Source organism: Stomoxys calcitrans, chromosome 3, assembly GCF_963082655.1.
Source record: "Stomoxys calcitrans chromosome 3, idStoCalc2.1, whole genome shotgun sequence".
Taxonomy (NCBI): Eukaryota; Metazoa; Arthropoda; class Insecta; order Diptera; family Muscidae; genus Stomoxys; species Stomoxys calcitrans.
Genome location: NC_081554.1, coordinates 167,651,185 through 167,666,765, shown reverse-complemented (window position 1 = coordinate 167,666,765; position 15,581 = coordinate 167,651,185). Strand labels below are relative to the sequence as shown.

Genomic DNA, 15,581 nt, shown 5'->3' with positions numbered 1-15,581 from the left:
TCAATTTAATCACATTTTCAAAGATCTTTTCAATTAAAAATCAAAACCTTCTTTTCATCTTTTCAGCCTGAACAGGGACGGGTGTTAGAGAGCGCATTTTGGGACTTGAGTATCTGTTGTTTGTAATTCCAAAGAAATCGATTTGAAATTCAAACCATGAACTGTGGTTAGAGCAAGGAAAAATAGTTGGAGAAACAAAGCCAAGAAGATGAGGGACAAGTACAAAATTTCTTAAACAAAAAGTCAAAAATTAAGCTTACCAAAATTTTTCTGGTCGAATCGAATCTTGTCTTGTCCACCTTGATTTAAATGCTTTATTTTTTCTAGCCACCTTCAAACCTATTGTAACCCCTGTCTCAGTATGAGCACCTCACGTTTTGCCAACATCTTTGCCCCCATGAAATAAATAAGACCCGGCCATGCCATTTAGACGGGATAGTCGGTCATATCAACTAAAGCACCGCCATGACTGCCACGGATGGACGATGGCTTAGCCCAATGCCATATCATCAACCGCCTGCAATGGCCACATATCGACAACACCGCAACCGCATGAGGTGGCAAATCACGCAGCAACATTATTTGTTGCTAATTAAGGCTGTGTGTCTCAAAGCCGAAGATCGAGTAAGGCAACACAGCAAAACCTTAAGACCCAAAAGGAGCTAATTCTCAATTGAAAGCTTTTGCTACTTCTCCTCATTTGTGGTGGCGGCGGCGGCGGCGGCTTCTGTGTACAAATGTTGCGTTGGTGTTGTTTGTAGTCCCTATAGAGATACTCATCATCACCAACGTAGAGAACGTCTTGGAACTTCAACTCAAAAGACCATTGGCCTGCCAATGGTCAATGCGGCAATTAATTCGAAATTGTGGTGTTTTTTGTTGTTGTTGCTGTTGTTGTTGTGGTATCTTCCTATGCCTATTAATGATATAAGTAACGAGTTCTCTGCTTTTAGCCAACTGGCTTGGGCAGTAGTAGTCTGAATGGCTGGTTTGTTTGATCCCATTGAGGTATTGGGAAATCGTGTTTAACTGATTTTTAACTTCTTTCACATTTCATTTTATTTAATTTGAGACATTTTCATCTGATTTGATTTTGTCATTTGATCGTTTGGAATGTTGTCGACTGACTTTGGTTGGTAAATAATGCGATCTTGGGCAATAAAGGAAGGACAATTGGCTGAACAGAGGACATTGTTTAGATCCTAATGCTGCTAACATTTGTGATGAACTATGGCATTTGAAACAAGTAAAAAGGCGTTATGTTCGGCTGGGCCGAACTTTGGATACCCATCACCTCGGGTATGTCTGTAAACCACCTTTTGTCATAATCCGGCGAAAAATGCATAATTTATGCCCCCATAGAAGCTATATCGAAATATAGTCCGATTGGGACCAAATTCAACACGGACATTGAGTGGTCTAATAAGTACAAGTCATTGTTCAATTTTGTAGAACAAAATATTGGTATATTTGGTAGCCATATCCAAATACAGACCGGAGATCGAAAAGCGTAACATAAGCCACTGTGTCAAAAGTCAGCGAAAAGTCAGACTTTTATGGAGCCAAGACTTTAACTCGAGAGATCTGGGCCAAATTGAAGAGGGATCTCGAAGAGGCTAATACAGCCCAAATTTCGGCGATATCGGACAATAAATGGGTCAAAATCTTAAATCGAGAGATCGGTCTATATGGCATATTGACATAAAACTACCCACTGTTTCAAATTTCAGCGAAATCGGATAAAAAAATTAGGCTTTTATTGGCTTCAGACCCTTTATAGGCAGATCCGTCTATTTGCCAGCTATATATAAATATAGTCCGATCGGAACCATATTTGGGTCGAATGTTATGAGGCTTAAAACTGCGCACTATTCCAAATCCGGTAATAAACAAAGCTTTAATGGGCTTCAGACCCTTTATCAGGAGATCGGTCTATATGGCAGCTATATCTAAATATGGACCTATCTAATCCGTATTTAGTTCAGATGTCGGCAGGCTTAAAAAAACCCACTGTTTTAAATTTCAGCGAAATTGGGTAATAAATATAGCTTTTATGGGCTTCAGACCCTTTATCGGGAGATCGGTCCATATGGCAGCTATATCTAAATATGGACCGATCTAATCCGTATTTAGGTCAGATGTCGGCACGCTTAAAATAACCCACTGTTGCAAATTTTAGGGAAATCGGGTAATAAAAAAAGCTTTTATGGGCTTCAGACCCTTTATCAGGAGACCGGTATATTTGGTAGCTACATCTAAATATAGTCCGATCTGAACCATATTTGGGTCAGTTGTCTGGAGGCCTTAAACTACTCACCGTTTCAAATTTCAGCGAAATCGGATGAAAAATAAAGCTTTTACGGGCATTAGACCCTTTATCCAGATCTGGACCGATCTAGCCCAAATTGAAGAAGAATGTTGACTGGCTTAACACAACTTACTGTCCCAAATTTCGGCAAAATCGGATGATAAATGTGGCTTTTATAAGCCTAAGACCCTAAATCTGCGGATCGGTCTATATGGGAGATATATCAAGATATAGTCCGATATAGCCCATCTTCGATAAAACAAGTAAAAGCGTGCTAAGTTCGGTGGGGCCGAATCTTGGGCGCCCACCACCATGGGTTCTCCTAAAAATGTATACAAAAAAAATTTAGTTGAAGGGCATAATTTTATTCTATATACCAAACTTCCGTCGAACCAGCAAAGGTTAAAGCTTCTAGGAACCGTACAAGGATGACCGGTTTACATGGGAGATGTATCAGGTTATAGACTGATATGAGACCGTACTTGGCACAGTTGTTGAAAGTCATAACAAATCACCGCATGCAAAACTTTGGCAAAATCGTAAAAAAATTGCGGCTTGCAAGGACTCCAGAAGTCAAATCGGCAGATCGGTTTATATGAGAGCTATATCAGGTTATAGACCGATTCGGACCGTACTTAACACAGTTGTTGGAAGCCATCCTAGAACACTACGTGTTTAATTTCAGCCAAATCGGACAAAAATTGTGGATTCTAGGGGCTCAAGAAGTCAAATCGGGAAATCGGTTTATATGGGAACTATATCTAAATCTGAACCGAAATCTCCTATTAGGAATACGGAACGACCTACATCCATAAGAAGTCTCTGTTAAAAATTTCAAGCCGATATCTGCGTTCGACCGCTATCGTGAATTCGACAGACGGACAGACGGACATGGCTAGATCGAATTAACAAGTCAAGATAATGTATTGGGTTGCCCAAAAAGTAATTGCGGATTTTTCATATAGTCGGCGTCGACAAATTTTTTCACAGCTTGTGACTCTGTAATTGCATTCTTTCTTCCGTCAGTTATCAGCTGTTACTTTTAGCTTGCTTTAGAAAAAAAGTGTAAAAAAAGTATATTTGATTAAAGTTCATTCTAAGTTTTATTAAAAATGCATTTACTTTCTATTATAAAATCCGCAATTACTTTTTGGGCAACCCAATATAATATATATACTAGATCGAGATGCAGATCAATATTTCTTGGTGTTATAAGCGGAATGACTTACTTAGTATACCCCCCATCCTATGGTGATGGATATAACAAGTAAAAGTGAGTTCTTCCGCTTCAGGATTCAACAGTAGACCAGAATGACGGGAGGGTTAAGTGCTGGATTGTATATAGCCACAGAAAGAAGTGTTCGGCCAAAATCCTATGTCTTCTCCTCGAAGCTGCGGTGCATTGGCACAGTAGATGAAAGACCATTCCTAGCTCCTTTTCGTCCCCCCCGTACTCTGTTGAAATCCTTCTTTCTCTGTGTCAGGCACGAAGTCAGAGATCTTTCCATATCGCAGCCATTATTTCATGAAAAATTAGGCCACAGGGCCTTGGCCAACCTGCAACCCATAGCATCATCCATTCTTTATTCGACTAGTCATTATAGAATACGCCTTTACTACCGAGAAGCTCGTCCAGGGAAGGAATCACCGATTCAGTAGCACAATTGACGCACATCAGCGAAACATTGCTGGCCAGCTCGTCGTCGGGCCAGCAGAGCTTTTGCCGTAAATGCAAATTTGCCCATGAACACTCCATTAAGGAACAGGGGCAAACTTCTCACATATAAATTAGTGCTATCCGATTCAAGTTTTAAGCTCAATGATAAGGGGCCTCCTTTTTATAGCCGAGTCTGAATGGCGTGCCGCAGTGCGACACCTCATTGAAGAGAAATTTTTACATGGCAAAGTACCTCATAAATGTCGTCAGCATTAAGAGGGGAAAACCAACGCTGAAAATGTTTCTGATGGCTTGCCAGGATTCGAAACAAGGCTTTCAGCGTCATGGGAGGGCGTGCTAACCTCTGCACTACGGTGGCCTCCGCGCATTTGCCATGGTCCAAAGAAAATCCTTGCATATCCCAACCAATCTCATACTACATGGCCCGAAGAAAATCTAAGAAAGGAATTCCGTATTACTTTATTATCTGTATGGTGGAGTATTATCTGGTCTATGGTGGATTTACCGTAGCCTCAATGTTAAGGCCTAACTTTTTGCTTGACCTAAGACTTTAATCTTGCATGCGTAACACCTCGAAGTGTTGATCAAAGACACCATAAATTATATATATTCTTGATCGTCTCGACGTTCCAAGTCGACCTAGCCATGTTCGTCCGTCCGTCTGTCGAAATCACGATAGCGGTCGATTGCGTAAAGCTAGCCGCTTAAAATTTTGTACTGATGTATATTGATGTAGGTCGTTGGGGAAGGCAAATGGGCCACATTTTAATATAGCTCCCATATAAACCGATCTCCCGATCTGACTTGTCCTCTTCCCTTCCTTCCAAATTTCCTATCGTCGCCTCGATTATACCGCGATGGTATAAGCTGCTCCCATTCTGAATCCATTCTCCCATCGCCTTAAGCCTCATAGCCGCAGTGGCTGCCTCACATTTAATCTGTATATCAATGGGTCGGATATCTAGAATAGTCTCCAGTGCCCTAGTGAGCGTGGTCCTCATGGCTCCGCCTATGCTAAGACAACATGTTCTCTGAACTTGTTGTATGGTCCTAACGTTGCGCATTTTCTCCATAACATTCCACCAAACTACTGAGGCGTAAGTATGTATTGGTCTAATAAAGCTTATGTATAGCCAGTGGACTATTCTCGGATTCAGGCCCCATTTCGAGCCTATGGCCCGTCTACATAGTACCCAACATCTGTGAGCCTTCTCAGTACGTTCCTGAATGTGACGCTTCCAATGAAGTTTCTTACCCAATATCACTCCTAATTTGAGAACAGGCATATTTCTGTCTTCTCTGGGTTAACATTTAGACCCCTGGGTCTAGCCCAGTCATTTGCCACATGCAGATCCTTTCGGCCCTTCTGTATAGCTGATTTGAGTCCCTACCCCTAAGAAGTATTATAACATCGTCTGCATAGCAGACGGGTTCAAATCTCACCTCAGTCAGCATACGTAATAGGTTATTTATGGTGGTCACTGGAGTGGCGATAAAACGCCTCCCTGTGGCGTGCCCTGTGCCACTTTCTCTCGTATATTTATGTAATGGGACCAGCAAGCTACTGAAAAAATCCTTAATTGCTTTGCATACCATTCCCCTAAGTTGGTTCATGTCTGGTATTGAGTCTCCACCTAAGTTCCTGTATCTGTTAGACGCGTAAGCCGGGCAATGACAAAGGAAATGCTTCATCGTCTCATCATCTTCCCCGCATGCCCTACACACGCTATCACTTGCCGCACCGATTTTACATAAGTGAGCTTGTAGTCCTATGTGTCCCGTTATGATACCAATAGCTATACTAACCTCCTTCTTACTTCCTTTCAGTAATAGCCTCGTCTTCTCACGATCTGGATCCCCCCATAGGATTTTCGCCGTCCTACCGACCGTTTCGCTGTTCCACAATGTTGCATGCGCATTCGTCGCCCTCTCCCTTAACTCGGACTGCGTCGACCTGAAAGGCTTCGGGTTAACCAAGTTTATTGACGGCAGTCCTCTGGCCTTCACCGCCAAATCGTCTGCCCTTTCATTCCTCCTTACTCCGTTATGGCCCGGCACCCAAACAATGCGGATTGTGCCATCCTCAGAGAAGGCGTTAATCTCCTTCTTACACTGCAAGACTGTTCGTGACCTTATCGTCCTGGTTGTTATTGCCCTTATGACAATTTAACTGTCGGTAAAGATGTTCATCCTCGACGTCCTTGCGTTAGCACCACACCATTTCACAGATTCCGTGATGGCCCGAATCTCCGCCTGCGTGACGTATTGTGGTCTGGCAGTCTAAAACATATCTCAGTCCCTGGGTTTTCAATGTAGACCCACTGCAGGCCCACTTTGGTATCTAGCTTTGATCCATCCGTTTAACATGATCTTCCAGATGGCGATACTAGAGTTCCGACACTCCAAGACTGTGCCGCTGGCAGCAATGCCTCGCACTCGATTTCAAGGTTCATCTCAGGTATCCGATCACTCCCATGTCGTCTACTGACGTTTCAGTTTGGACATGGGTTTTTGAGAGGAACTTTTTATACCCACCACCGAAGGATGGGGGTATATTCATTTTGTCATTCCGTTTGCAACACATCGAAATATCCATTTCCGACCCTATAAAGTATATATATTCTTGATCAGCGTAAAAATCTAAGACGATCTAGACATGTCCGTCTGGCCGTCTGTCCGTCTGTCTGTTGAAATCACGCTACAGTCTTCAAAAATAGAGATATTGAGCTGAAATTTTGCACAGAGTCCCATAAGCAGGTTAAGTTCGAAGATGAGCTATATCGGACCATATCTTGATATAGCCCCCATATAGACCGATCCGCCGATTTAGGGTCTTTGGCCCATAAAAGCCACATTTATTAACCGATTTTGCTGAAATTTGACATAGTGAGTTGTGTTAGGCCCTTCGACATCCTTCGACAATTTGGTCTAGCTCGGTTCAGATTTGGATATAGCTGCCATATAGACCGATCCTCCGATTTAGGGTTTTAGGCCCATAAAAGCCACATTTATTATCCGATTTTGCTAAATTTTGGGACAGTGAGTTGTGTTAGGCTCTCCGATCCTCCTATTTAGGGTCTTGGGCCCATAAAAGCCACATTTATTATCCGATGTTACTGAAATTTAAGACAGTGAGTTGTGTAAGGCCCCTCGACATCCTTCGACATTTTGGTCTAGATTTAGGCTCTAAGGCCCATAAAAGACGCATTTATTGTCCGATGTCGCCGAAATTTGGGACATTGGGTTAGGTTCAACCTCTTGACATAGTTCTGCATTATGGCACAGATCGGTCAAGATTTGGATATAGCTGCCATATAGACCGATCTCTCGGTTTTAGGTTTTGGGGCCAGAAAAAGCGCGTTTATTGTCTGATGTCGCCACAATTTGGGACAGTGAGTTGTGTTGGGCCCTTCAACATCCTTTTTCAATTTCACTCAGGTCGATCAAGATTTGGATATAGTTGTCATATAGACCGATATCTCGATTTAAAGTCTTGGCCCCAAAAAAGACGCTTTTATAATCGGATTTAACTGAAATTTGACACATTGACTTATGTTAGGCTTTTCGACATCCATATTGTATATGGTTCAGATCGGTTTATTTTTAGATATAGCTAAAAGGGCCAACATTTTGTTATACATAATTGAACAATGACTTGTACTTATTAGAATTTGATCCAAATCGGATCATATTTCGATATAACTGCTATAAGACATAAGGCATGCAGTTTTCGCTGGATTTTGATGAAAGGTGGTTTACATATATACCCGAGGTGGTGGGTATCCAAAGTTCGGCCCGGCCGAACTTAACGCCTTTTTACCTTCTTGTTTGCGTCAGCCCTTCTGTTGTTCGATCTATTATTGTAACTATATCTCTGTCGGTCTTTTTCATCATGTCCTTCTGCTAAATAGGGTATCAACAACTCTTTTTCGTCCTTATATCTGTTCAAATACTATTGGGTTGCCCAAAAAGTAATTGCGGATTTTTAAAAGAAAGTAAATGCATTTCTAAAAAAACTTAGAATGAACTTTAATCAAATATACTTTTTTTACGAAAAGAATGCAATTACAGAGTCACAAGCTGTGAAAAAAATTGTCAACGCCGACTATATGAAAAATCCGCAATTACTTTTTGGGCAACCCAATAAATAAATCTCCAAATTTTCCAAACTGGAGAAATTATTTTCCAAAAAATCTAAACTTTTCACTATCTCCATTAAATTTAATTTTCCTTAACTTTAACGATTCTCTCTCTCTCTCTCTCTCTCTCTGTTTGACTTACCTCTTCAAGTGTAATTCACTCTTGCCCACATAGTTGCAGTTCTCGTGTGAACATTTGAAACTTTCAATCGAATGTGAGGCCAAGTGAACCTTAAGCAGGGCATTGTTTACGGTCCCATATTCACAATTCTCATGGGGACACATGAAACGTTGCTCCGGTTTGGCACCATGATGTGTCAGGCAATGGATATGTAGAGTTTGCCTAAAAAGAGAACAAAAACCAACAAAAAAGGATAACAAAAAGGCTTGAACTAATTTTAACAAAAAAGGGGGCAATAAGGACACTTGAACGTGGACATGGACATTTGCCTAGAATACTGAAGTTTATTACAATCAAAATTAAATGTAACATTTGCACTTCCACATTTCGTTACGTTTCAGTTGGTTGTTTGTCCCCACTCCAGCAAAAAATAAAATCCTTTACCTTACTAATTAGATTAAATCAAAGAATTATTAGAATTTGCCCCGACATCCAGTGGATGAAAAAAGTGTTTTTGGGCAATTTTTCTGGTCACGTTTTTTTGATGACTGAAAAAATATTGGGACGTGCTTTCTAAAGGCTTTTTTACAATTTATGCTGGCTAGGTAAAATTCATTTTAAAACAAATTGAGTGTTTGAGGACTGAATGGCTGGTCATGTGTCCTCAAACCGGACAGCAGTAACCAAATTTGAACTTTAAATTAAATGTAACGGCTGACGAGTTAGTATTAAAATGCAAAGCCTTCATTCATTTTTGAACAGGATAACATTAAGGTTAAGAGTACAAAAATACGTACATTAAGGACATATGCCATTAGATGGGCAATCTGGGATTAAAAGCGAAAATTTAATTTAGATTAAAATCAAAATGCCAAAGCAAAGGTGGTGAAGTGACTCAAAATTTTCAAAGGTCATAATTTTTCGGTTTTTCGGTTCGGACGGATTTTTCTATTCTAAAAAAATTTTTTTCGAATATCTTCTCTTATATATAAAAATTAATTTGGGTTTTTTTTCGGTTTGTTTGTTTGTTTCGTTTAGACTCAAAGGCGACTAAACTGATTACCTTGAAATTTTCACAGATTGTGTAGGTTGGTCCGGAAGGAAACATAGGCTATATAATTTTTTGATATCGGAAGGGGGCGGACCCTCCCCCTTACCATTAAAAAATAAAGGTGTACCCATCAGGACAATATGGGATTCAAATGAAAGGTATTCGTGAGTAGAGTACGAATTTCATATTAAAAATTGGGTCCAAATAACTGGGGGGCCGCCCCATCCCCAAATCTCCTAAAATAAGTTTATTGGACGAGTTGGTCTGGAAGGAAACATATGCTATATAATTTTTTGATATCGGATGGTGATGGAGTGCACGAATCTTATATTTACTTTAAAGGCCAAGTGTCTGGGTGGCCACCCCACCCCCGAAATACCCTATTTACCAATACGGTAATATAGGACTTAAAAGAAATCCATTTGGGAGTAGAGTGAAAATTTTCCTGGAACCGAGCAGGGGCAAACTTCTGACACAACAATAAGTGCTTTCCGATTTAAGTTTAAACACAATGATAAGGATCTTTTTATAGCCGACTCCGAACGGCTTGCCGCAGTGTGACACCTCTTTGGGAAGAATTTTGTACATGATGGTTGCTCGCAAATGTCGCCAGCATTAAGAGGGATAACCACCGCCTTCAATTTTTATACCCACCACCGAAGGATGGGGGTATATTCATTTTGTCATTCCGTTTGCAACACATCGAAATATCCATTTCCGACCCTATAAAGTATATATATTCTTGATCAGCGTAAAAATCTAAGACGATCTTGACATGTCCGTCCGTCTGTCCGTCTGTCGGTTGAAATCACGCTACAGTCTTTAAAAATAGAGATATTGAGCTGAAATTTTGCACAGAGTCTTTTTTTTGTCCATAAGCAGGTTAAGTTCAAAGATGGGCTATATCGGACTATATCTTGATATAGCCCCCATATAGACCGATCCGCCGATATAGGACCCTATAGGCCCATAGAAGCCACATTTTTTAACCGATTTTGCTGAAATTTGGGACAGTGAGTTGCGTTAGGCCCTTCGACATCCGTCGTCAATTTGGCTCAGATCGGTCCAGATTTGGATATAGCCCCCATATAGACCGATCCGCCGATTTAGGGTCTTAGACCCATGAAAGCCACATTTTTTGTACGATTTTGCTGCAATTTGGGACAGAGCATTGTGTTAAGCCCTTCAATATCCCTCCTCAATTTGGCCCAGATCGGTCCAGATTTGGATATAGCTGCGATATAGACCGATCCGCCCATTTAGAGTCTTAGGTCCATAAAAGCCACAATTATTATCCGAATTTGTTGAAATTTGGGACAGAGAGTTGTGTTAGACCCTCCGACATTTTTTCTCAATTTGGCCCAGATCGGTTCTGATTTGGATATAGCTGCCATATAGACCGATCCGCCGATTTAGTGTCTTAGGCCATAAAAGCCACATTTATTATCTGATTTTGCTAAAATTTGGGACAGTGAGTTGTGTTAGGCCCGTCGATGAGCTTCTTAAATTTGGCACAGATGGGTCCAGATTTGGATATAGCTGCCATATAGGCTAATCTCTCGATTTCAGGTCTTAGGCCCATAAAAGGCGCTTTTATTGTCCGATTTTGCCAAAATTTGGGACAGTGGACCTTCTTCTTTAATTTGGCACAGATCGGTCCAGATTTGGATATAGCTGTCATATGGACCGATCTCTCGATTTAAGGCTTTGGGCCCATAAAAGTCACATTTATTGCCCCATATCGTCGAAATTTGGGACAGTGTGTTAAATTGAGCCCATCGACATACGTCTGCAATATGGCACAGATCGGTCCAGATTTGGATATAGCTGATATATAGACCGATCCCTAGATTTAAGGCTTTGGGCCCATAAAAGCCGCATTTATTGTCCGATTTTGCCAAAATTTGTGACAGTGGGTTGTGTTAGGCCCTTCGACATTCTTCTACAATTTGGCACAGATCGGTCCAGATTTGGATATAGCTGTCATATGGACCGATCTCTCGATTTAAGGCTTTGGGCCCATAAAAGTCGCATTTATTGCCCCATATCGTCGAAATTTGGGACAGTGTGTTAAATTGAGCCCATCGACATACGTCTGCAATATGGCACAGATCGGTCCAGATTTGGATATAGCTGACATATAGACCGATCTCTCGATTTAAGGTTTTGAGCCCATAAAAGGCGTATTTATTGTCCGATGTCGCCGAAATTCGGAACAGTGAGTTGTGTTAGGACCTTCGACATCCTTCTTCAATTTGGCCCACATCGTTCCAGATTTGAATATAGCTGTTATATAGAACGATCTCTAGATTTAAAGTTTTGGGGACATAAAAGGCGTATTTATTGTCCGATTTCTTTGAAATTTGGCATAGTGAGTTGTGTTAGACTTTTCGCCATTTTTCTGCAACTTGGCCCAAAACGGTTCAGATTTGGATATAGCTGCCATATAGACCGCTATCTCGATTTAAAGACTAAGTCACATAATAGTCGCATTTATAATTCGATTTCGCTGAAATTTGACACAGTGACTTATGTTAGGCTTTCCGACATCCGTATCGTATATGGTTCAGATCAGTTTATTTTTAGATATTGCTACTGAAAAGTTCAATATTTTGTTCTTATGAGTATTTTGTCCAAATCGGAACATATTTCGATTTAGCTGCTATGGGACATAAGGTATGAATTTTTCACCGGATGACGAAAGGTGGTTTACATATATACCTGAGGTGGTGGGTATCCAAAGTTTGGCCCGGCCGAACTTAACGCCTTTTTATTTGTTTTAAACAAATTTTGATGAATATATTTATGAAAATCCAACTTTGGTCAACATTTTCTCTAGAAATCAAAAATCATATAAATTTTCTATGAAAATCAAATCCAAGTTCGACAATTTCTTTAGGCCATATAAAATTTCTCCTAATGGTATGTGATGCTCTTGCTTGGTTGGTAGGCTAAGGGTAATGGGCGGGATCCTGCAGTAGACTTACAAGATTAATCTATATCGAAATAGAATAAGTTAACTTTTTTTTATAAAATTCATATTTCAATGAAATTTGTTTTGCATATCAGACTTTTGTTAGCATTTTTTTGCTAAAAAACCAACCTCTAGTTTATTGTTGTTGTGTTTCGTTCTTCTTTTCACTTGTTACAATAAAATTTAAAGTGATACTTTGTAGTTTTTCTCTCATTCTATTGTTGCCATCATTATTGTCAACTTTTCTCGTGTTCACATACACTACTACAAATTTACTGGCGATACAATGTAAACAGCATTGACATCAAATCCTGTGGCACTCTGTGTACTTGTACTCCTTACGTTGCGATGTTGCATTATTGTATTTGAAACAAAGTTACCTTTTTGGAAATGGCAACATCAGAGCACATTCAAATTTATCGTTATTTTCAAATTCAAAAGAAACTGAAGGCTAAGCTTAAGGATAAGGTAGTAAGGATAGTAAAGGAAGTTTTCCAAAAATAAGAGGATAATGGCTAAACATTACTTTGTTGCTGTTTGCTCTCTTTTTTCTTGCGGGGGAGTGAGTTAGTGTTATTTTTTGTTCTTGCAACTAGCAATGCACAAAAGCAACAACAACAAAATTTAGTAATGACAGTTAAAGAGACCAATTCGCAACACTGAGTACTGTTGACTAAGGACAGTAGCTATAGCGAAAGCGGCACTGAAATATTTTTGTGACATTTGACAATGGAGAAACTCATTACGAGTTGTTGTCTCCGAAAAATAATCTCATTTGCTCTCGATTCATACGAGTGTATGCTGAATTTTTGATGTTGAGTATTTGCTGTAGCTTCGTTGTTGTCGTCTTCTACAGATTTTGTTTCGTATTATTATGTCACATTAATTTTTATTTCTTCCTATCTCTCCCAACCAAGGGAACCAAAGAAGGACAAATAAAATTTATCATTATGAAGTCTTTCATTCTCAGATAAAGTTGCAATTTGTTTCTGTGTTTTGCAAGGAAAAAGACAGTTTTAAAATTTAATAGGAAATTTCGTGAAAATTTCATATTTATGGGAAAATTGGGTAAAAGTTCATTGTATTGAAAAAATTTCATAACGGAAGCACAGCTCTTCAAGGACTTGTAAAACAGTTCTTCAAAGTCATTAGTTTCGAGTTAAGAACGAGGTGAAGAGGGAGAAATTATACAAGAATCTAAAAATGCCTAACTGAGATCCCAACCAAGGGAACCAAAGAAGGACAGATAAAATTTATCATTATGACGTCTTTCATTCTCAGTTAAAGTTGCAATTTGTTTTTGTGCTTTGGAAGAAAAAAGAAAAGAAGGTTTTAAAATTTTATAGGAAATTTCGTGAAAATTTCATATTTATGGGAAAATTTGGTAAAAAGTTCATTGTATTGAAAAAATTTCATAACTGAAGCACAGCTCTTCAAAGACTTGTAAGACAGTTCTTCAAAGTCATGAGTTTAAGTTAAGTACGTGGTGAAGAGGGAGAAATTGTACAATAATATAAAAATGCCTAACTGAGAAAATGAGAAAAGAAGAAGTAAAAGCACGTTAAGTTCGGTTGGACCTAATATTATCCACTCTCCAACGTGGATCAAGTTCTTTGCATGATTCCTCTTTGAAGGCATTCACTAAGTGCTTTGATCGTCTCTCGTTCTCGCATAGTCCCTACTTTAGTTCTCACTAAATTCGGCATAGTCCGGCCCATGGGTCGTACTAAGAGGTGTTAATCTCTCCTTACATCACAGTCTTGGTTGATATACAGAAATAGTTGAAATGAACTATTTGTAAAATATACTTGTGCGAAGTAGACGATGAGAATATAATTTGTATTTTTATAACCTCCACCATAGGATGGGGGGTATACTATTGGGTTGCCCAAAAAGTAAATGCGGATTTTTCATATAGTCGGCGTTGACAAATTTTTTCAACGGCTTGTGACTCTGTAATTGCATTTTTTCTTCTGTCAGTTATCAGCTGTTAATTTTAGCTTGCTTTAGAAAAAAAGGTTAAACAAGTAAAAGCGTGCTAAGTTCGGCCGGGCCGAATCTTATATACCCTCCACCATGGATCGCATTTGTCGAGTTGTTCTTCCGGCATCTCTTCTTAGGCTAAAAAGGATAAAAGAAAACAGTTGCTCTGCTATTAAAACGATATCAAGATATGGTCCGGTTCGGACCACAATTAAATTATATGTTGGAGACCTGTGTAAAATTTCAGCCAATTCGTATAAGAATTGCGCCCATTGGGGCTCACGAAGTAAAATAGAGAGAACGATTTATATGGGATCTGTATCGGGTTATAGACCGATTCAGACCACAAAAAACACGTTTGTTGATGGTCATGAGAGAATCCGTCGTACAAAATTTCAGGCATATCGGATAATAATTGCAACCTCTAGGGGTCAAGAAGTCAAGATCCCAGATCGGTTTATATTGCAGCTATATCAGGTTATGAACCGATTTGAACCTTATTTGACACAGTTGTTGAAAGTAAAAATAAAATACGTCATGCAAAATTTCAGCCAAATCGGATAGGAATTGCGCCCTTTGGAATTTCAAGAAGTCAAATCCCCAGATCTGTTTATATGACAGCTATATCAGGTTATGGACCGATTTCAACCAAACTTGGCACAGTTGTTGGATATCATAACGAAATACGCAAAAATTCATTCAAATCGGATAAAAATTGTGCCCTCTAGAGGCTCAAGAAATCAAGGCCCAAGAACGGTTTATATGGCAGCTATATCAGGTTATGGACCGATTAAAACTATACTTGGCACAGTTGTTGGATATCATAACAAAACACGTCGTGCAAAATTTCATTCCAATCGGATAAGAATTGCGCCCTCTAGAGGCTCATGAAGTCAAGACCCAAGATCGGTTTATATGGCAGCTATATCAGGTTATAGACCGATTTAAACTATACTTGGCACAGTTGTTGGATATCATAACAAAACACGTCGTGCAAAATTTCATTCCAATCGGATAAGAATTGCGCCCTCTAGAGGCTCAAGAAGTCAAGACCCAAGATCGGTTTATATGACAGCTATATCAAAACATGGACCGATATGGCCCATTTACAATACCAACCGACCTACACTAATAAGAAGTATTTGTGCAAAATTTCAAGCGGCTAGCTTTACTCCTTCGGAAGTTAGCGTGCTTTCGACAGACAGACGGACGGACGGACGGACGGACGGACGGACGGACGGACAGACGGACGGACATGGCTAGATCGACATAAAATGTCGCGACGATCAAGAATATATATACTTTATAGGGTATCGGACGAATATTT

At 39.7% G+C, this 15,581-nt stretch overlaps 1 protein-coding gene across 1 annotated transcript in view; it reads right to left on the bottom strand.

Moving 5' to 3' along the window:
• The window catches only part of LOC106093631 (zinc finger protein 420), a 276,735-nt gene that overhangs the window by 12,743 nt on the left and 248,411 nt on the right, over positions 1-15,581 (bottom strand). Inside the window, exon 6 of the mRNA XM_059365677.1 lies at positions 8,268-8,468. Coding sequence (XP_059221660.1) covers positions 8,268-8,468 — 201 coding nt within the window. The remainder of the gene's footprint in view (positions 1-8,267; positions 8,469-15,581) is intronic.